Source organism: Leucoraja erinacea, chromosome 16 (assembly GCF_028641065.1).
Source record: "Leucoraja erinacea ecotype New England chromosome 16, Leri_hhj_1, whole genome shotgun sequence".
NCBI lineage: Eukaryota > Metazoa > Chordata > Chondrichthyes > Rajiformes > Rajidae > Leucoraja > Leucoraja erinaceus.
In genome coordinates this window covers 28,863,278-28,886,937 of record NC_073392.1, presented here as the reverse complement: position 1 = coordinate 28,886,937, position 23,660 = coordinate 28,863,278, and the positions used below count along the sequence as shown (strand labels likewise).

Here is a 23,660-nt window from a genome sequence, read left to right as displayed (position 1 = left end):
AAGAATTTAATTGTTCTGTATGGGACATATGATACTTTACATACAATGACTTTTGACAAAACTAAACTAATTATAACTTCATAAGGTCAGAAGTAATAAGAGCAGAATTAGACCATTCAACCCATCAAGTCTACCCTGCCGTTCAATCATGGCTGATCTATCTCTCCCTAATCCTGTTCTCCTTCTCCCCGTAGCCCCTGACACCCGCACAAATTGAGAATCTATCAATCTCTGCCCTAAAAATGTTTGGCTGAGCAAAGCCTAATCCAAGTGGTACGTAACCTACCTGTCCCAATGAACATGACATCGTACTGCCCATCCTCTGCCTCCACTCTGTCCACGACTATCTGGGTCATCTTGTACTGGACGTTGGTCTTGATGAGCACAGGGTGCTGGTTTATTGGATACACAGAATGGAACATCAGTGGGTGGCTCCGGGCAAAGTGCAGGACATCGTCTGGGTAGTCCTTGGTACTGGTGTTTCGGCGACTGGGCTGGGTGGTTATCTTACTGGGGCACTGTAGGACGAGAGCACAAACAAAAAACATTGGAAGGAAGTACTAGGGCAGCACGGTGGCACAGCAGTCAAGTTGCTGTCTAACAGCGCCAGAGACCTGGCTTTGATCTTGATTGCTGGTGCTGTTTGTACAGAGTTTGTACATTCTCCTAATTTCCGCGTGCGTTTTCTCTGGGTTCTCCAGTTTCAGACGTACAGGTTTGTAGACTAACTGGCTTTGGTAAAATTGTAAATTGTCCCTAGTGTGTAGGATAGTATGAGTGTGCAGGGATCGCTGGGCTGACATGGAGATATAGACTTTAGAGATACAGCGTGGAAATGTTTCTTTTCAATCTACAAGTCCAACCTCCACAGTTTTGGGGACAGAGCCTTCTCCAGGGCAGCTCCCGGACTCTGGAACTCCCTCCCCCAACTGATCAGCAATTCCGTGTCCCTCACCATCTTCCAGTCCCGCCTCAAGACCCATCTCTTCACCTCTGCCTATCCTTAGCCCCACGTCCCCCTCCCTTTTCATCTGTGCATTAATTGCCTCATATTGTGTTTTGAATTGTATTCTGTATTTACTTTGTGTACTAGTCACGTCTCTACTATTTATTTCATTCCCCTTACATGGTTTTCCTCTACCTGGTAAATTTTTGTAAGGTGTCCTTGAGACTCTTGAAAGGCGCCCATAAATAAAATTTATTATTATTATTATCAGTGAGTAATATTTCCATCCAAAGTTACTCACAGACCCAGGTCTTGGATACGGCACTTTGCCCTCAAAAGCCGTCCATTGATAATCAGGCCCTTCCCTGTGTGCGTAAGGTCCATTGAAGACTTCTCGGATGTCAGCCATATGATACACACAAACAGCGTAGCCTTGGAATACGTTGCTGAAATAATATGGAGAGCATTAACAAAGTCAAATGTTGGTGGAAGATCGTCTTGCAATACAAGTTATACTATTCCAACTCCACACAGAAACTGGTGTTGCTCCTTCAGTGCCTTGCTGAAGAGTGTTGCAGAGCCAGAGCTGCCGTCTCCCACATGGCATGTTAAAGCAAGATCTCGTCTCAAGAAGATAGGAAATAGGAGCTTTCTTGCATGTTGAACTTTCTAGTTTAGTTTGTTATTGTCACGTGTACTGAGGTACAGTGAAAATATTTTTGTTACACACTATCCAGTCAGGAGAATGATTATACATGATTACAATCAAGCCGTCCACATGATAAAGGGAATACTGTTTAGTGCAAGCTAAAGTCCAGTAAAGTCCGATTAAAGATAGAGGGCAGCTAGAGGTGGTGGTGGAGGCATTTAAGATCATCATGTGCTGTACTGTTCTATGATCTCAAGTTCAAGTTCAAGTTTGTTTACTGTCATGTGTCCCTAATATGACAATGACATTCTTGCTTTGCTTCAGCACACAGAACATAGTAGACTATCATGTCAGCAAACTCAGCAAAGACCAACAGCCAGCGGAAACAATCATTGCTATTGTACAGGAAGGAACTACAGATGCTGGTTTCAACCGGATAGACACAAAATGCTGGAGTAACTCAGCGGGACAGGCAGCATCTCTGGAGAGAAGGAATGGGTGATGTTTCAGGCCGAGATCCTCTTCTATTGTATGTTGCACTATGATCACAAAGAGTGACATTGCTTCATCTAGGGTCATATCGCTAAAACATCTGCTTTCCTTGCTTTTGTTAAACAAACTAGTAAACTTAATTCTCACTCCTAATTATAGATAGCATGAAAGTTGAAGTGGCCGATGCTGATACTAGTAGCTGCTTGGTGACATGGAGACATACAGCATGGAAAGAGGCTCTACACTCCACCGTCCACGCCGACTATCTCAATCACCCATGTACACTAACCCTACATGCGTGTGTCTCTGTCATATTTACAAGAGTATTGTTAGGATTGTATACTATGGTATAGTGGTATATGGCCACACTGATCTGTTCTGTAGTCATGCCTACTATGTTCAGGTGTGCTGAAGCAAAGCAAGAATTTCATTGTCACACCAGGAACACATGACAATAAACTCTCTTGAATCTTGAATCTACTAATGTGGGCTTGTATCTGGAATATAGGTGGCAGAGTGAGACAGTGGTAGAGATGCTGCCTTACAGAGCCAGACACCTGGGTTGGATCCTGACTACTAGTGATGTCTGTACGGAATTTGTACGTTCTCCCCGAGATCGTGTGGGGTTTTCTCCAGGTGCTCCAGTTTCCTCCCACACTCCAAAGACGTGCAGGTTTGTAGATTAGTAAGCTTCTGTGAATTGTAAATTGTCCCTAGTGTGTAGGATAGCGCTAGTGTATGGGGTGATTGTTGGTCGGCACGGACTTGGTGGACTGAAGGACCTGTTTTCACGCTGTGTCTCTAAAGCTACCCTGCCTGATGTCTAAATACCATCCACCCAGGTCCCAAAGCTGCGACACATGGTTCTGGACTTCCCAGCTGTTGGTTTGTCTAGTTTGGTTAGAATGTTACAGGTTTCTTTGAGATCTCCTCTTATTGTTCTATTGTTCTAATATTGTTATTGTTCAATGGCTAGTTTTTATTGTCCTATAGGTTAACCGTGTAAAAGACACCTTAGATTCTCACGTGGCACTGGGATTGTGTGTCTTGGTTAAACATTTAGCTTGCATGTTTGTTACTATGTAGATAGCTAATTACAGAATATGGAGCTAGTAGTTGTCCTGTCACATAAGGGTCTATAGGTAGTGGAAATACCACTTTGGCATTGGGCTTGGTTTTCCTGGTTGAGCACTTAGCCTGGTGTTACGGCACAAGTACTTTGTGTTTAAACAGTCATTCATCATCCTCAAACCCACATTGTAAGTATGAACAACAAAGGTGTGAACAACTTCAGAGTGAATGGACAACAATTACACGGGGATGCCTGTGACTGTGATGGGCCCCATTAAAGTGTAGTATGGATGTGCCCATCACCCCCACTGCATCTATGTCCACCATTGCCTACTCATTTGGCAATAACTAAAATGGCTTCTTACCTTATTGTGCTAAAGATAGCATAGATTTCAGGATTCTTCTCATCCTTGGTCCTTAGGACAAAGACATCCTCTGTGACACAGAAGACCAGACAGGTGCAATGTTACAATGTAGTCCATAGGAGACTGACAGATTCTTAATCCTTGATTAGTACGGGTGTCAGAGGTTATGGGACGAAGGTAGGAGAATGGGGGGGGGGTTGAGAGGGAAAGATAGATCACTCATAATTGAATGGCGGAGTCGACTTGATGGGCCTAATGGCCTAATTCTGCTCCTAGAAGTTATAAAATTTTGAACCATTGGGCGAATCTATTCTCTGAAGTGAGCATTCTAACTGAGACTTGCTCTCTCAGCTCCGTTGAGAGAGGGGCTGAGATAGTGTTTCAGAATGGCCCCATGGAAAATCTGCAGGCAATAGGCAATAGACAATAAACAAATGGGTGCAGGAGTAGGCCATTCGGCCCTTCGAGCCAGCACCGCCATTCAATGTGATCATGGCTGATCATTCCCAATCAGTACCACGTTCTTGCCTTCTCCCCATATCCCCTGACTGCTATTTTTAAGAGCCCTATCTAGTTCTCTCTCGAAAACATCCAGAGAACCGGCCTCCACCGCCATCTGAGGCAGAAAATTCCACAGACTCACCACTCTCTGTGAGAAAAAGTGTTTCCTCGTCTCCGTTCCAAATGGCTTACTCCTTATTCTTAAACTGTGGCCCCTGGTTCTGGACTCCCCCAACATCGGGAACATGTTTCCTGCCTCTAGCGTGTCCAAAGACGGTGTATGAGGGTTAGATTCCTGGGATGGAGGCTAGAGACTTATGTACAAGGTCACTTCTCAAAACCAAGGGTTCAAAATCAAGGCAATAAGAAGGGGATAACCTGATTGTTATGAACCAGTTCAGGGGAAGTATGAAGTTGTTTCCAAGGGCCATTCTAAACAAGAGGGCATAGCTTTAAGGTGAACGGAGCAAAGTTTAAAGGAGATTTTAGACTTTACAGGCCCTGATATCCACAAACTAATCTCTCCTGCCTGCAAATGATCCATTTCTCTGCATATCCATGTGACTATCTAAAACTGTATGAGAAAGGGTCCTTACCCAAAACAGAGGAGATAGCGCGGAAACAGGCCTTCCGTTCCACCGAATCCGCACCGACCAGATATCTCCCCGTACACTAGCACTAGACTACACACTAGGGACAATTCACAAATTTTACCGAAGCCAATTAACCTACAAACCTGTACGTCTTTGGAGCGTTGAAGGAAACCGGAGCACCCGGAGAAAACCCTCGCGGTCACAAGGAGAACGTACAAACTCCGTACAGAGAGAACCCGTAGTTAGAATCAAACTCAGGTCTCTAGCACTGCAAGGCGGCCACCCTGCCATTGCACCACTATGCCAACCTCAGATGGGCTGGGAAGGTTTTTTTTAAAGTGATTCAGTGGAACACACTGCCAGGGGTGTTGCTGGAGGGAGATATATAGACAGCATGTGGATACAAGAAACTGCAGATGCTGGTTTACAAAAAAAGACATATAGTGCTGGAGCAACGCAGTGGGCCAGGCAGCATCCCTGGAGAACGTGGATAGGTGACGTTTTGGGTCAGGATCCTTCTTCAGACATCGATACGCAGAGATATGGATCATATGCAGGCAGAAGAGATTAGTGTAACTTGGCATCATGTTCACCACAGATATTGTGTTCCATAAGATCATAAGATCATCAGTAATTGGAGCAGAATTAGGCTATTTGGCCCATCATGTTGACTCCGCCATTCAATCATGGCTGATCTATCCCTCCCTCTCCATCTGTTCCCATTCCTAATCCCTGAAGGGGCTGCTCCTCAAGTTTTGGCTGCACTTCAGCCCATGCTTCTGATCTTTGGTCACAGAGGGGGGAGGGACGGTCGGGTTGGGGGTGGGTCGGGGCGGATCTCCCTGTCGGTTTGTCTTGGGCCTGGCCAAGATGGCCATTTGCTGGTCCAGGCAGCGGGCATTCGAGGGTTCTGCCAGAGTCGACTGCCTGCCCCGTCTTCTAGGCCTCCGTCCCTGGAGATGGAGCAAGCGATGACCACGGGGACTCTGGAGACCTTCCGTGAATGCTGGTTGCCGCGGGAGGCCAAGTGCATTGTGGATAAGGTTGACAACATTGTAATTTGATAATTGGTTAGTTGTTGTTCCAATGGCAGTCTTGATTTTTTCACTAATCTGTATTTGTGATTAATTTGATAAAAACTCTTTGTTAGGGAAAACAAAACGACTCCCATTATCCGCACGGTAATAAGCACGAAGCGTGTACTCACCAAGCTCGTCAAAGTGGGTGTCGATGCCGTCAGGCCCTGGGACAGAGCAAATCAGCCTGGCTTTGATGAATGTGCTCCATTTGTTCACCAGCGCTCTCTGGCCTCCAGCGTCATTCTGAAAGAGACCATCAGAAACATCTCAGCCATGGTTCGTGACCTCTGACACCAACCAATAAAACAGCATCCACTGTCAGAGTGAGGCCACACGCAAATTGGAGGAACAGCATCTCATATTTCGCTTGGGCAGCTCACAACCCAGCGGGATGAATATTGATTTCCATAATTTCAAGTAACCCTTGCATTCCCTCTCTCTCTCTCCATCCCCACCCCCACCCTGGTCATCCTGCTAGATTCACTGTTCGTATCCCTTCATTGTTGCCTTGTCCACAGCTAACAATGGACCATTGTGGGCTCCACCTTTCTCCAATCATTGGTGCCGGCTGTGATTTGCTCTGCACCTGCACATACCTCCAGTGACCCTCTCCCCAGACTATCAGTCTGAAGAAGGGCCTCGACACGAAAAGTCACCTTTTACCTATTCTCCAGAGGTGATGCCCATCGTGCTGCGTTACTCCAGCATTTTGTGTCTATCTCCAATCTGATTTAAATTAGTTTGATTAATTTAATTTTTATTTTAAAGGTATAGCATGGAAACAGGCCCTTCAGCCAACCGACCAGCGGCCACCAGCAAAATGAATAAGTGAAACCCAATGACTTTCATTACTTCTGAAAATGTCATAAAAATCCAGGTCCAAAGGACCCCTTGAGCAGTTGGAACAATCGAAGGTAATTTAACTAATGGTTGGGGAAGCAAGAACTAGAGGACTTGATGAGGGGGGGAAATTTTATGCAGCGATGAGGTGGGAAAATTTAATAGGAACCTGAGGAATAACTTTTTCACAGATTGGTGGTGGGTGTATGGAACGAGCTATTAGACGAGGTAGTTGAGGCAGGGACTATCGCAACATCAAATAAACATTTGACAGGAACATGGACAGAGCAGGTTTAGAGGGATATGGACCAAATGCAGGCAGGTGGGACTAGTGTACTTGGGGCATGTCGGTCGGCATGGGCAAGTTGGGTCGAAGGGCCTGTTTCCACGCCGTATGACTCTCTGACTTTGCGAGTTGCTACCTTTTCCCTGGACTCCAAGACATAAATAAAAGGAAAAGCTCAGATGCACACCAAGGTATTGCAGAAGACTCCGGAAAAAAGCTCTTTCACACGCTTCCAACAAAGCTCCTAACATTCATTGAGGGAATGGTTTAGGAGCTGGAGAAAAGAATCACTAGCTTCCTGGAAAATCCCATGAAAGGAATAATCCCGTCAAAACTGTTAAATAAGAATCCACATTCGGACAAACGAAAATTACATTAAAAGTAAAATAACTCTTGTCAAATTCATAAAAAGCTTCCTGACATCTACCAAAGTATTTCCTGCATTGAAAATGTGACCCTCGAGTTTGGTCGCACCGTTTGTCCTTGCCTTTGCAGCTATGACAACATTGGCTGCAAGAAGAATTTAATCATCTTCAGACTTGAACCTTAAATAACAAATGGACAAGTGTAATAAACAATAAACATCTGGCAAAGATTATTGGAAGAAGGGACGCCAGAGGAGTGGGGAAGCTGTCTGCTGGGGTGGGGGTGATTTAGGGAATGTGAGATAAATTTTTGCTTGTAAAAATCAAAAACACAACCTTTGATGCTGGAAATCTGAAATAAAACCAAAATATGCAGTGAGATCAGTTAGCATTGTTCAGTTTAGTTTAACCTAGCGTAGTTTAGCTTCAATTAAGTTTAGTTTAGTTTAGATAAGTTTAGTTTAGTTCAGTTTAGTTTAGTTTAGATTAGTTTAGTTTAGTTTAGTTTAGTTTAGTTTAGATTAGTTTAGTTTAGTTTAGTTTAGTTTAGATTAGATTATATTAGTTTAATTTAATTTGATTTAGTTTAGATTAGTTTAGTATATTATTGTCACGTGCACTGAGGTACAGTGCAAAGTTTTTTGTTGCATGTTATCCAGTCAGCAAAAATATTATATATGATTAAAATCAAGCCGTCCACAGCAAAGATCCTCTCTAAGATCTTTGGTCCACAGATACAACATAAAGGGGATAACATTTAGTACACGATAAAGTCCAGTAAAGTCCAATTAAAGTTAGTCCAAGTGTCTCCAACGGGGTGGATGGGGGGTGAGGACCCCTCTCTAGTTGGCGATAGGATGGTTCACAGAATAAATGTTTCAAGTCAAAGACCCTTCACCAGATCTCGTTGCTTGTGTTTCTCATACAACTTGAAAACAGGTTCACCGCCAACCAAGATGTCCCATCTGCGCTAGACCCATCTCCCCACATTTGACCCATATTCTTCTAAATCTTTCCCATCCATGTACTTGTCCAAACGTCTTTTAAACATTTGATTAAAAAAGAACTGCAGGTGCTGGTTTATACAAGATGGGCGCAAAATGCTGGCGAAACTCAGCGGGTCAGGCAGCATCTCTGGAGAATTTCTCAGCATCTCTCTACGATTCCACCTTTCTGCCCTTCAGTCTCCAACTTACTGCACAAATGCGCCCGATCCGGCTGTATATGGCCCGCACTTTGCCCTCTGACTCCATCGCTTTCTCGGTGAAGAAGAAGTAGACCTTGTCGTTGTCGCGGTCAATGTTGTCCGGGATGAGGTGAGCCGCCACGAACTTGGGATCTGCGAAAGATGGAGGAACAAGAACACTGAGATGGTGGTGGAGGAGGAGGGACATTCACACTTCTGTACCTCTTGCCTGACCGGAGAGGGGAGAGGAGGGAGTGACCAGCGTGAGACTGGTCCTCGATTATGCTGGTGGCCTTGCCGAGGCAGCGTGAAGTGTGGATGGATGTTGGTTTGTGGGATGGTCTGGGCTGCATCCTCAACTCTCTGCGATTTACAATTTGCAATTCTCTCTGCTAATGGAGGAGGGAGATACTGTTTCCTGCTGGCACCAGAGGTGGTGACACTCTCCCTGGACATTTCAGGCAGCACGGAGTCTTGGAGGTGGAGGTGGACTCTTTACTTGAAATAATTAACACTAGTAAGTGGTGTTTGGAAATGGAATGCGTGCTAGATTTGTTCTGAAGGACCTCTGCATACTGGAAAATGGAGAATCGGTAATCAGTGTAGTCTCAATTAGTTTAGGTTAGTTTAGTTATTGTTAGATTATTGAAAGACCACCAGCATAACCAAGAATGAGTCTCACCCCAGTCACTCCTTCTCCTCTCTCCCATCAGGCAAGAGGTACAGAAGTATGAAAACACACACCTCCAGATTCAGGGACAGTTTCTACTCAGCTGTTATCAGGGAACTGAACCATCCTATCACCAACTAGAGAGCAATCCTGACCTACTATCTACCTAATTGAAGAACCTCGGACTATCTTTAATTGACTTTACAGGACTTTATTTTGCACTAAACGCTATTCCTTTTACCATGTGCACTGTGCACTGTGGAAGGTTCAATTGTAATCATGTATAGTTTTTTCGCTGACTGGTTAGCACCCAACAAAATCGCTTGTCACTGTACCTTGGGACACGTGACAATACATGGAACTATACTGTACTAAACTAAACTAAACAAAACTAAAAAATGCTTGTTACCGTGCTTCAGTATACGTGACAATAAACTAAACTACACTAAACTAAGTTGATTAAACTACACTGACTACCTATTCTCCATTCTCCAGTTATCAGAGATCCTTCAGAACTCAACAAATCTAGCACACAACCCATTTCCAAACATGTTTCAAGTTAAGAGTCCACCTCCACCTCCAAGACTCTGAGCTGTCTTAAATGTCCAGAGAAAGTGTCGCCACAGTACCTCCCTCCTCCATTTCTAGAGAGAGTTGCAGAATTTCAAAGTGCAGAGACCTGTGGATACAGCCCAGACCATCACACAAACCAACCTCGCTTCCATTGACTTCATCTACACTTCACGCTGCCTCAGCAAGACCACCAGCATAATCAAGGACCAGTCCCACCCTGGTGACTCCCTCCTCTCCCCTCTCCCATCAAGCAAGAGGTACAGAAGTGTGAACATGCATATCTCCAGATTCAGCGACAGTTTCTTCCCAGCTGTTACCAGGCAACTGAACCATCCTATCACCAACGAGAGAGCGGTCCAGACCTCCCATCTACCTCATAGAAGACCATCGGTCTATCTTTAATCGACTTTACAGGACTATATCTTGCACTAAACATTATTCACGGTGGCAGGCGCGGGCACACCGCGACGCCCTGTGTCTCCCTTTCAAGGAAGATGCTAAAAATGCATTTCGTTGTCTCTGTACTGTACACTGACAATGACAATTAATTGAATCATTTCATTTCATTTTTTTTTATTCCCTTTATCCTGTATCTGTACACTGTGGATGGCTTGATTGTAATTATGTATAGTCTTTTCACAGACAGCACAGCACGCAACAATAAAGCTTTCCGCTGTACCTCGGTACCATTGACAATAAGACTAAACTAAACTACTAATAAACAAAACTAAACTATCGGGTGTAAATTGCTTTATTTTCTCTACCCTGAATTTGACATGGACCAAGTCTAGAAATTCAACTCTGGGCATTAGTGCCACGCGCATTTACAGTTCTTAGGGTGCCTTCTTTACTCCGTGCCCAAAGGATGGTTACGTCAACTTCACGGACAGGGTTTTGATGCAGGATACAACATACAACAGCTGAGCAGGAATGGGGTGACAGCTCAGTCTTTGCTGCTCCACTCTGTCATTGATCTCTCCCCTCTCCGCTCTTCCCTTTGACCAACAACATATTTTTTTTTTAATTTCCCAGTTCTGACGAAAGATCATCAATCTTAAGTACTGAACGTGTTTCTTTTTCCACAGATGCTGCTGCTTGACCTGCTGAGTATTTTGTGCGCCTTCGGTTTTTATTTTTGGGTAACTTCACATTACATATTGAAGCACCTGGCAAACTTCCCCCCCTAACATCGTATCGGGTACACCTTATATTGCATGGTGTGAAGGACACTTTCGATTCAATTCTGAACACTGTCCTGCATGTTTTTATTTTATAGTTACACGGCACAGTGGCACAACTGCTTCATATCGCCAGAGACCTGGGTTCGATCCTGACCTCGGGTGCTGTCTGTGTGTGGAGCTTGCACATTCTCCCTGTAACCACGTGAATGCCTCTGGGTGCTCCGGTTTCCTCCCACATCCCAACGATGTGCAGGTTTGTAGCTTAATCGGCCATCTGCAAATTCTCCCAGCGTGTAGGGAGTGGATGAGAAAATGGGATAACATAGCTCTAGTGTGAACTGGTGATCGACAGTCTGCATGGACTTGGTGGGCTGATGGGCCTGTTTTTATGTTGTATCTATCTTTCAATCAATCGGTCAGCGATGAATCAATTGGTCATGGATCAATCAATATGTCAATCAATCAATCAATCAATCAATCTATTTATTGATCAATCGATCAATCAATCGATCAATCAACAGTAGCGTTGCATCATATGGACTTACAGTATGTGCCGCATGCATCATGGAGATCACTAAAGACGTCTGTGTCGGTTACCTTGCAACAGACGCTGGTCCAGCTCAGTCCTCATGGCGGAGCGAGACCCCAGGCTGCGGAAGATGACGGGGTCCCTCCCCAGGAAGTCAGCAGTCAGGCCCGTGTAAAGCTCACCACCTGAAGATTGGAGCAAAGCACAATCTAGAGAGTCAATCTCTGCAAACCTTCCCAGCATTGGCTCATCACATCCAATAGCTATCTGTCTGTCCCTCTCTCTCTGTCTCTCTCATAGAGAGGGGGAGAGGGAGAGGGGGAGAGGAAGAGGAAGAGGAAGAGGAAGAGGGGGAGAGAGAGAGAGGAGAGGGGGGAGAGGGGGGGGAGAGAGGGAGGGAGAGGGGGGAGGGAGAGAGGGGAGGGAGAGGGGAGGTGGAGAGAAGGGAGAGAGAGAAGGGAGAGAATGTGTGAGAGAGAGATTGTGTCCATGGAGAGGGAACACGCAGTGTCCAGGGGGACTCTGGAGGCCTTCCGTGGGCGCTGGTCACCGCGTGGGGTTGAGAGTATTGTGAACAATGAATGCAATGTTGTAGTATAATGATGCTTGCTATAGTGTAATTCTTGTTTATGAGAGGATGAGTTGTATCGTAGGTTTGTGTCGAATAAAGTTTTTGAAAGGAAAAAAAAAAGGTGTGGGGGAGAGGGGGAGGGGAGGGGGAGAGGAAGAGGGAGAGGGGGAGGAGAGGGAGAGGGGAGGGAGGGGGAGGGGGAGGGAGGGGAGAGGGGAGAGGGAGAGGGAGGGGGAGGGGGAGAGGGGGAAGAGGGAGAGGGAGAGGAGAGAGGGGGAGGGGGAGGGGAGAGGGAGGAGAGAGGGGGAGAGGGGGGGACACGCGGGGTCCAGGGGAGGGGGGCCTTCCGGGGGGAGGGTCACCGGGTGGGGGAGAGGTATAGTGAACAATGAATGCAATGTTGTAGTATAATGATACTTGCTATAGTGTAATTCTTGTTTATGATTTGATGTGTTGTATCGTATGTTTGTGTCGAATAAAGGTTTTGAAAGGAAAAAAAAAGGGGGAGAGGGGGAGGGGGGAGGGGGAGGGGGAGGGGGAGAGGGGAGAGGGAGAGAGGCAGTAGATGGCAGTAGAGCAGAATCCTGGCCTCAGACTGGATAATAAATGGTGTAGGGTATCTAGGATGTCCTGGGACACTCAGATCTCATTCAAAGACCGAGTTGATGGTCGGGTTTTTCTTCTGAAATGGAAATCTTGACAGCAGGAGAGGTTTAGGAGAGCGAGTCTTGGCATTGAGGCAGCCACAGTGAGGGACTTACACCAGCGCGAGGAACAAGCTGCTTGTTTCTACAGCAAATTCCCCTATCCTCACATCACCAACATCCCCTTACAGCCATTGCTCTGCCTTGCTGGTGTTATAATTGACAAAACATGACCACTAATTTACAAGCATCCACAAAGAGCTTTGAGGGAAGGAAGTTTATAGTGAAATTGATTGAAGGGTACAGATTGACCTTTCCACTGAGAATAGCTCCTCTGTTTCGCTACAGCATGCAGTGAGATCTTTTACATCCACCTGAAAAACGCAGGTGGGACCATGGATTAACGCCTGGTTCAAAAACAATTACCCGCCAATCCTCAGGGGCATCATCTTATGATGTTGTGCTCAAGTCTATGAAAATACACGTCACAAGAAAGTGCAACGAAAGTTCACCAGACTAGTTCCTGGGATGGTGGGTCTGGGCTGAAGGAGATTGGGACTATGTATATTCACTAGAGCTGAGAAGAAAGAGAGGGGATCTCATTGATACGTACAAAAAGCCCTGGCTGAACAAGGGTCTCGACCTGAAACGTCACCTATCCATGTTCTCCAAAGATGCTGCCTGACCCGCTGAGCTACTTTGTGGCCTTTTGTGAATTAACCAGCATCTGCAGTTCTTTGACACCACATTAAGCCCTTTTGATTCGTCAGCTGATGATGGAATGGACTATAGAGGAACTCTCAGTCTGATGAAGGGTCCTGACCCAAAACATCGACTGTCCATTTCCCTCCACAGTCATAGAGTCATACAGCATGGAAACAGGTTCCTCAGCCCAACTTGCCCACACCGACCAATATGTCCCATCTACATTAGTCCCACCTGTCCACTCTTGGCCTTTGACCCTCAAAACCTATCCTATCTATGTACATATCCAAATGTCTCTTAAATGCCATGATGATACCTTTCCTCAACTACCTCCTCCGGCAGTTCATTCCATATACCATATAACCATATAACCATATAACAATTAAAGCACGGAAACAGGCCATCTCGGCCCTACAAGTCCGTGCCGAACAAATGTTTTTTCCCCTTAGTCCCACCTGCCTGCACTCATACCATAACACTCCATTCCCTTCTCATCCATATGCCTATCCAATTTATTTTTAAATGATTCCAATAAAAAATAAATATACCCAGCACCCTTTGTGTAAAAAAAGTTACCTCTCAGGTTCCTATTAAATCTTTCCCCCCTCACCTTTAAACCTATGTCCTCTGGTTCTCGATTACCCTACTCTGGGCATGGGACTGTGTATTTACCCGATTTATTCCTCTCATAGATTTGTTCATCTCTATAAGATCACCCCCCATCCTCCTGCTCTCACAGATGTTATTTGATCCGCTGATTCCAACATCTGCATTCTCTTGTGTCTCCATTTTACTTCTTCACTATGGAATCTCTTCAAGAATATTGCTACTTTGAAAAAAGATAGACACAAAGTGCTGGATTAACTCATTAAGTCAGGCAGCACTTCCTCAGGCTGAAGAGGGGTCTCAACTGGAAACGTCACCTATTCCTTTTCTCCAGAGATGCTACCTGACCCCCAAAGTTACTCCAGAATTTTATGTCTATCTTTGATGTAAAGAAACACCCGCAGTTCCTTCCTGATACTTTGAAGATGTTCTGCTCAAAGCAGTTTGAAGGTGGATCGCAACCTGAAACATTGTTTGTCCATTCCCCTTCACAGATGCTGCCTGACCCGCTGGGTACCTCCAGTATTTTGTTATTTTCTCCTTAAGATTGATCCCTGGGATGGCGGGACTGTCATATGAGGAAAGATTGAAAAGACTAGGTTTGTATTCACTGGAGTTTAGAAGGATGAGGGGGATTTTATAGAAAAACATAAAATTATAAAAGGACTGGACAAGCTAGATGCAGGAAAGATGTTCCCAATGTTGGGCGAGTCCAGAACGAGTTGGCCACAGTCTTAGAATAAAGGGGAAGCCATTTAAGACTGAGGTGAGAAAAAACATTTTCACCCAGAGAGTTGTGAATTTGTGGAATTCCCTGCCACAGAGGGCAGTGGAGGCCAAGTCACTGGATGGATTTAAGAGAGAGTTAGATAGAGCTCTAGGGGCTAGTGGAATCAAGGGATATGGGGGGAAGGCAGGCACGGATTATTGATTGGGGACGATCAGCCATGATCACAATGAATGGCGGTGCTGGCTCGAAGGGCCGAATGGCCTCCTCCTGCACCTATTTTCCATGTTTCTATTCCACCGACTGTAATCATTTGCGCATTTCACTCCCAACATGGATTGTACGATTATATTAGAAGTTACTACTCACCAATAAAGATGCTTGCAAAAGGTCGGTTCGGGTCGTAAGGACATTTGCCTCGTCCATTTTCCACGCTGTTGATCTCCATCCTGAAGGCGCGCTTGAGAAACACAACACGGAGAATTTGAGTGAGGTCCTAGTGTGACTAATGATGGCTAGAATCTAAACAGCATGGTTCATAGCAAATGCTACCCCAATTATAGAGAGGCCCTCACCTCCCATCTACCTCACTGGAGACCTTTGAACTCTCTTTAGACTTTAGAGGTACAGTGTGGAAACAGGCCCTTTGGCCAATCGAGTCCGTGCCGACCAGCGATCACCCGTACACTAGTTCTATCTTACATACTAGGAGCAATTTACAGAAGCCAATTAACCTACCAACCAATATGTCTAGAGAGTGTCGCAGGAAACCGGAGCACCCGAAGAAAACCCATGTGGTCACGGAGAGAACATACAACCTAAATACAGACAGCGGCAGTAGTTAGGATCCAACCCGGATCTCTGATGCTATTAGGAAGTAACTCTACCACTATGCCACCATGCCGCCTTTAAACAAACACATGCATTCGGACATTACTGGACTTTATCTTGCACTAAACGCTATTCCCTTTATCCTGTATCTGTACACCATGCAAATCATCAATGGTCTTCGCTGACTTCGCACTTTTCACCATTCCTTGTTGCACGTGACAATAATAAACAAAACCAAACTAAAACAAAAGTCCAAAAGCAATATTTTGCGAATGCTATAAATACTAAGCATTAGTATTGCGCAGGTCAAGCAGCGTCTGTAGAGAGATGCACTACACCTGTTCAGTCCACAAGAGTAACAGTTGCTTGGTAATTTAGTTCCCAATCCCAATCTAGCTCCCACTGTGTCCCGTCTTTGGTTCATGAAGCCCAGTGTCAGCTCTAGACAGCACCTCATCTTCTGACCTCTCCCAGTACATGCCTGAGGCCTCAACTATGAACTAGAGAGTTTCAGATATCCAGCTTTCGCTATTTCTGGCATTCAGCTTTGCTGTGTCGGAGGGAACTGCAGATGCTGGTTTATACTGAAGACAGACACAAAGTACTGGAGTAACTCAGCGGGTCAGGCAGCATCTCTGGAGAAAAAGGATGGGTCGGAACCCTTCTTCAAATTGAAAGTAGCGGGGGGTAAACTGGAGGTAGGAAATGGCCAAAACAAATCAGGGGTGGCACCAGATAAATATGGAAGGGAGGAGCCCACAAAGATCCATTGTTGGCTGGGGAAGAGGTGAGGACGGGGGGGGGGGGGGGGGGGGGGGGAATATATGGATGTGAACTGTGCAACTGGTGGGAAGACCAGGGTGGGGGAAGGGGGAGAGAGGAAATGCAGGGGAAGCTTAAAATTCAGCTTTTCTTGTTGTTCTCCTCAGATATAATTTGTCCTCTGTTTACACCGCCCTCAAGCGTCCATTTTGTTATTCACCAGCCAATGTTCTTCACTCTCTCCTGGTCTTGGACAATGTCGTAGACCTCCCCATTTGTTCTCCCTACCCATTCCTCTTTCCCTGTGTTAATACTGGATTTTTCATATTTTCCAGTTCTGATGACATCAATCTGAAACGTTAACTCTCTTTCTCTCTCCACATGTTGCCCGACTTAGTTTAGTTTAGTTTAGTTCAGTTCAGTTCAGTTGGTTTTTCGAATTAGAATGGAAGAACGTTGAATTGGACTCAACAGATCTCAATCTCAATGGGCGGCATGATGGCACAACGGTAGAGTTGCTGAAATCCGTGTTCGATCCTGACTATGATGGGTGCTGTCCGTGCGGAGTTTACACGTTCTCCCCGAGATCGTGTGGCTTTTTTCTGGGTACTCCGGTTTCCACTCATACTCCAAAGGCATACAGGTTTGTAGGTTAATTGACTTCGGTAAAAGTTGAAAATTGTTCCTAGTGTGTAGGATAGTGCTAGTGTACGGGGAGCAGGGGTCGGCACGGACTCAGTGGGCCGAAGGGCCTCTTTTGGCACCATGTCTCTAAACTAAATCTCTAAAGTAAATGCATTCTCAGAGAAGATGGAGCACTTGGTGAGGAGTAAAACTCAAATAGGATTCCACGACAAACCATAAGGTTTGGACTCTACAATACTGGACAATTTCCCTGTTTGAATGAAGTTCTACACAAAACAATTTGCAGTGCTTCTTCGGTGTGAAGAGCATTCCATTTCACCAGTCTTTCCTTAACCAGTCTCTTGGGTAAAGTAATATTTAGTCTGAACTCTTCTTCTATTGAAGTTAATGGTCCCACCTTCTAGTCTCACAAAGTCAACAGCCATGTGTAGAATTTGTTCACCACTGTTAAACTCTATTATGAGGAAGAGATTCCCATCTACACTTGTAAACGTCAGGCAAATATCCATCAATTATGCTACTTTATATGCCGAGATGTAATATGAACCATTAGAACCCACTCCTTCCCGGTTGACAGATAATATTATAGCTTTCCCCTCCTCACGGGTGTCAGTGTCAAATATTTCCTGTCCACAAGCCCTCAGCCAAATAATAAGGTTGTAAAACTGTACGTCAGAGCTCCCTTCTCCCCTAAAGTAACCTCAACATACAAGGTTCTCAAGGGGCTCGGCAAGGTAAATGGAGCAAGGATGTTTCCCTGAGACAGACCCAAAATGCTGGAGTAACTCAGCGGGACAGGCAACATCTCTGGAGAGAAGGAATGGGTGACGTTTCGGGTGTCTGAAGAAGGGTCTTCCGATGTCGGAAGACCCTTCTTTAGATGCCCGAAACATCACCCATTCCTTCTCTCCAGAGATGCTAAATTACTCCAGCATATTGTTTCTATCTTCGGTTTCAACTAGCATCTGCAGTTTCTTCCTACACAAGGTTGTTTCCCTTGACACTGTGATCTGGAACCAGTCTTTGAACAAAGGGCATCCATTTGCCAGGGAAGGGAATCAAAAAAATGAGAGGTCATACGTTTAAGGTGAGAGGGGAAAGATTTAATAGGGACGAACGAACAAATGTATGAATGAACGATAGTTTATGATCAAATGTGGCATTTGATAATGTCTTGTTCTGGGCGGCTCTCCCCACGCCGGCTCCCTCTTTGTTCTCTCGGAATGTGAAGGCAATGTCTTCACATCGAAGTTTCGGGTTGAGACCATGAAGAAGAATCAAAGGGTGTACACTGCAGAAGGGTCCCGACCCGAAACGTCACCTCATGTTCTCCAGAGATGCTGTTTGACCCGCTTGGTTACTCCAGCACTTTGTTCTATTTTTGTAAACCAGCATCTGCAGTTCATTGTGTCTGAGGGACAATCTTTTAGCACAGAGGGTGATGGGTGTATGGAACAAGCTGCCAGAGGAGGTAGTTGAGAAAGGTACTATAACAATATTTAAAAGTCATTTTGCCTGGTACATGGATGGGAAAGGTTTATATGTTCACAAATTCCTAAGTGTAGGAGCAGAATTTGGCCATTTGGCCCGTCAAGTCTACTCTGCCATTCAATCCTGGCTGGTTTATCTTTCCCCCTCAACCTCATTCTCCTGCCTGCTCCCCATAGCCCTGGGCAAGTGGGGCTTGTGTAGATGGTTGGCATGGGCAAGTTGGGCTGAAGGGCCTGTTTCCATGCTGTATTACTCTATGACTTTAACAATGTGGACTGAAGATTCTGTTCCTGTGTTCTAATCTCTGGGCTGCTCTGTCATTCATGACTGAACTACAGTAACCACACCTGTCCCTACACCTTCTCCCTTGACTTTATCCAGGGACCCCGACAGTCCTTTCAGGTGCGACAGCGGTTCACTTGCACCTCCTCCAATCTCATCTACTGCATCCGGTTCTCCAGGTGTGGGCTCCTACATATTGGCGAGAGCAAGTGTGGACTTGGCAGTCGTTCCGCTGAACACCCACGCTCAGTTTGCTTGGCCTACGCAATCCCCCAGTTGCCAAACACTTTAAGTCCCCTTCCCATTCCCACACTGACCTTTCTGTCCTGGGCCTCCTCCACTGTCAGAGTGAGGCCAAACGCAAATTGGAGGAACAGCACCTCATATTTCACTTGGGCAGCTAACAACCCAGCAGTATGAATATTGATTATTCTTATTTCAAGTACCGCCTGCATTTCTTTACTACACCCCCTCCCTGCTCCACTATCCCCCCACCGCCTCCACCCTAGCCACCCTACTAGTTCCACTGTTCATATCCTTGTATCCCTGTTGTTAGCAAATCTTTCCCAGCCAACAATGGGCCATTATGGACTCCTCCCTTCCGTGGGGGGTCATCTGTAGCCGGCCCTGTTTAAATCTAGTCTTCTCTATCTTTCAGTCTGAAGAAGGGTTCCTACATGAAACGTCACCTATTCCTTTCCTCCAGAGACGCTGCCTGACCTGCTGGGTTACTCCATCACTTTGTTCCTTTCTACATTAACCACACTCCTGATCTATCCCAGCATCCTGTGACTCTCGACCCGCAGATATCTACCAAACCTATCCTATTTAACCATTGAGAATTCCAGGAACTTGCTCTCCCCAGCTTGAAGAAACTTGAATCCCACTTTGTCAGCTCTTGAAGCTGCGACAAAGATCCTTTAATTCAAGATTTTCCACAGTTACAGCTCACAACGCGAGGTTCACAGCTGTGATACTTGAGGGAGAAACTCAAACCATGTTCAGATGTCATACAGTCTGTTGCCTGCAAGGGTTCTGAGTGATTCCAATCTTCCAAGACCAAAGACAGCCAAATGAAACATAAGGAGCTCTTTGCGGATCTCCGAACGAGTTATTATCTCATTGCGGCTATTCGTTTTCTTGGGACAAGTCTAGTAATTGATTATTATTATAAAGGACTCCCGGCTGCATTTGGGCCCACGCTTGTCTGCAGATCAGAGCCAGGGTCTTGTGGAAAGTTCACGACTCTCCAGCCAGTCACTAAAGTGGCTCATTGAGGGAGAAGATTTCATCCAGTTGCCGTGGTAACACAGTAAGAGTTGAGGAATGTTTCCTGCTTCCTTCAAATCCTTCAAGGAAACATAGAAAAGGATAGGAGCAGGTTTTGGGCTTTGAGCCCACTCAACGTCATTGTGACTGGTTCTAGATCACAATATCATATTCTCTCTGTCTCCTTCTCTGTCGTTCTCTCTCCATGCATCTTAATGCATTGTGTACCTCAAACTCTGTCGACCTATCACCTTAATGTACAGGTCCACCACCGATTTTTCCGGCACCCTCGGTTCCAGAGCCTTTCTGGATTATCCGTTTTGCCGGACCAACAGAGGTCACGGCCTCCGAGCGGAGTCCAATGGTACTGGAGAGTTGAGCCTAGGCTGCCGGGGAACCGAGAAACCGCCTCGCAAAGTCGATCACGGAGGTGGGCTATGGGAATGGATCTGCCAGCTCCGACTGGGCCGTAGTTCCAGAGCCCCGACCGCAGGGGGAAAATTCCACCCGCTGATCGGCCGCAGAAGTCTTGTTGAGGTTGAGTGCGGTCTCGTAATTTTATCTGGATTAAAGGAGGTGCCAGGCCATCAGTTGCCATAATCAGTGGTGGACCTACATTTGTTGATTTGGCCTCCCATGCTGCTTGTGATTCTCATTCTAATGCCATACCACAAGGCAATAGCCCCCTGTTGAACCCCAAGAAAAGAAAACATCTTCCTCAGCCAACAATGGGTTATTAGTTTTCTGGTTTTTCTTATTTCATGTACCACCTGCATTTACTTTCTACACCCCCTACCTGCACCCCTCTCCCCACCGCCACCACCCTAGCCACCCTACTAGTTCCACTGTTCATATCCTTGTATCTCTGTTGTTAGCAAATCTTTCCCAGCCAACAATGGGTTATTATGGACTCTACCCTTTCTGGGGGGGGGGGGTTGCCAGCCCTGTTCCGGCCTTCTCCATCTTTCAGTCTGAAGAAGGGTTCCGACCTGAACAGTCACCTATTACTTTTCTCCAGAGATACTGCCTGACCCACTGAGTTACTCCAGCATTTTAAGTCCTTCAATGGAAAACCTTACCCTATTAAACTCTAACAGAATTCTATATGTTTCAATGATACCCCCCTCTCTTATTATTCTGAACTCTAGTGACTACAGGCCTAATTGATCAAATCTCTCATACAACAGCGGGGCCATTTATCCCCTCTCCCATCAAGCACGAGGTACTGAAGTTTTGAAAAACGCACACCTCCAGATTCAGGGACAGTTTCTTCCCAGCTGTTATCAGGCAACTGAACCATCCTACCACCAGCTAGAGAGCAGCCCTGGCCTTCCATCTACCTCATCGGAGACCTTTGAACTATCTTTAATCAGACTTTATCGTATATTAAATGTTATTCCCTTCATCCTTTATCTGTACTTCGCCGACGGCTTCATTGTAATCATGTACAGTCTCTTCTTTGACTGGATAGCATGCAACAAAAAGCTTTTCACTGTACCTCGGTACACGTGATAATAATACACTAAATTATATCAGTCTGATTAATTATCATTGATCTTCTTCTGTGGCAAGCATATCAAATGTTTTAAGGTAGCCAAAAAACTGGAGAAACTCAGCGGTTGAGGCAACATCTATAGGCAAATTGGAGGAACAGCATCTCATATTTCGCTTGGGTAGTTTACACCCCAGCAGTATGAACATTGACCTCCAATTTCAGGTAGTCCTTGCTTTCTCCCTCCTTCCCCTCCCCAGCTCTCCCACAACCTACTGTGTCTGCCTCTTCCTTTCTACCCCTTCTCCGCGCCCCCCGCCCTCCAAGATCAGTCTGAGGAAGGGTCTTGACACGAAATGTCGAAAAAACCTCCTCTTTCAAATGTTTTAAGGCTGTATTTAGAAATTTTCCAAGAATAGGAAAAAAGCAGACACATATTCCCAGTGTGCTTGCTATGTTCAATGATTATGCTTCTTCTCTGTCTACAGGTCATTGTGAGAAAATATCTTTCTCACTTCCTCTGATATCAGCTCCAGAAACCTTAAATCTATGTTCCCAGTCCTTGTTCTATCAGCAAATCTTCCCACTCCATTTCTTTGGCTAGAGATGGTTTGATGGAATCTGAAACACTGGTGTCATAATGCGATTTATATATATTTTAAACCTGAAATATTCACAGCTGGTAAAGCCACTGCCCCACAGTGCCAAAGACGCAGGTTCAATCCCGGCCTCGGGTGCTGTTCTGTGTGGAGTTTGCATATTCCCCCTGTGACCAAGTGGGTTTCCTCTGGGTTCTCCGGTGTCCTCCCACATCCCAAAGACGTGCAAGGTTGAAGGTTAATTGGCCTCTGTAAATTATCCCTAATGGGCAGAGAGTGGTTGCGGAAGTGGGATATATATAGGACTAGTGTGAATGGATGACTGATTGTCAGCATGGACTCAGTGGGCCAAAGGGCCTGCTTCCATGCTGTATCTCACAGTTAATCAAACGCTGGAATTAAGAAGGTATGAAGGGTCAACCTGAAAGGTCGCATGTACATGTCCTCCAGAGATGCTACCTGACCTGTTAAGTCACCCCAGCACTTTGTATTCGACTACTGAAATTAAGATAATATGCTACACATGATGAGAGGACGTAAGAACCATTTGCTGAGCTATTTTAATTGAATGCCTCCCCTTCATTCAACATTTTATTGCCCATTAAAATTGGCGAGATGTTGCATTTTTAAATAATTTCAATACAAGAACATGGGAATTCCTAAGGCTCAGTCTTGTCTATCGTGCCCTACAATAGATAAAGTACATTTGATGGCTTCATCCCTTCGGGCATAGCAGATGCCTTTCTCAAGGGACTCCAATCTCCTAACCCGTCGTTTAGCGATTGCAAGTCAAGGTCTGTTTCCCCCGAGCGATGTAATCATTGCCTTGTGGACGAGGAGAAGTCTCTCTCTGTCCATGCTTTGTGTCTCAGCATATGGAGGCTGAAGGGTGACTATTGATTCGTTTCTGTGCAAGGCAGGGCCACCTAAGTGAGCCGTTAAATCAATTAAAAATGCACATAAATCAAACAAAAAAGCCATTCGAAAGGTCATAAAACAAAATCTAAGTTGATATACCCCCTTTGGCGTTCTCCCACCCTGCTGTACTCTCCAGCGCCGAGTACTGTGTCATAGAGTCATACAGTGGGCAAACAGGCCCTTCACCCCAACTTGCCCACACCAGCCAACATGTCCCATTTACACCTGCCTGTGTTTACCCCATATCCCTCTAAACCTATCCTATCCATGTACCTGTCCAAATGTCTCTTAAACATTTTGATTGTATCTGCCTCAACTACCTCCTCTGGCAGCTCGCTCCATACCCCTTCCACCCTTTATGTAAAAAAATTACCCCTCAGGTTCCTTTTAAATCTTTTCCCCTCTCATCTTAAGTTTATGTCCTCTGGTTCTTGATTCCCCTACTCTGGGTAAAAGACTCTGCGTGCGTTTACCCACTCTATTCATCTCATAATCGTATACGCGTCCAAGATCGTCCCTCATCCTCCTGCGCTGCAAGGAATAAAGTCCTAACCTGCGTAACCTCATAGCTCAGGTCCTGGCAATGTCATCAGACTGCAGTGACTGACGCCCGCAGTCGCTGAAAAACCGTCAAGTTGTACAACAGGCCATGACACAGTTGACGTCAAGCTGCGACAATCTGCGTTAGCCGATGTCACAATTTCCAGAACCCCAACAGCGACAGCATACGACAGCGCCTCTCTTCTTAAACCTCTACACTCCATTGATAGACTCCCCTACCCTGGGATAAAG

General features: G+C 45.6%; 1 protein-coding gene across 1 annotated transcript in view; it reads right to left on the bottom strand.

The window, feature by feature from the left end:
• sema3bl (sema domain, immunoglobulin domain (Ig), short basic domain, secreted, (semaphorin) 3bl) overlaps positions 1–23,660 on the bottom strand; it is a 139,975-nt gene that overhangs the window by 21,635 nt on the left and 94,680 nt on the right. Inside the window, exons 5-11 of the mRNA XM_055648015.1 lie at positions 14,949–15,039; positions 11,395–11,511; positions 8,384–8,526; positions 5,825–5,939; positions 3,524–3,593; positions 1,248–1,392; positions 287–518 (exon numbers count right to left, since the gene is read on the bottom strand). Coding sequence (XP_055503990.1) covers positions 287–518; positions 1,248–1,392; positions 3,524–3,593; positions 5,825–5,939; positions 8,384–8,526; positions 11,395–11,511; positions 14,949–15,039 — 913 coding nt within the window. The remainder of the gene's footprint in view (positions 1–286; positions 519–1,247; positions 1,393–3,523; positions 3,594–5,824; positions 5,940–8,383; positions 8,527–11,394; positions 11,512–14,948; positions 15,040–23,660) is intronic.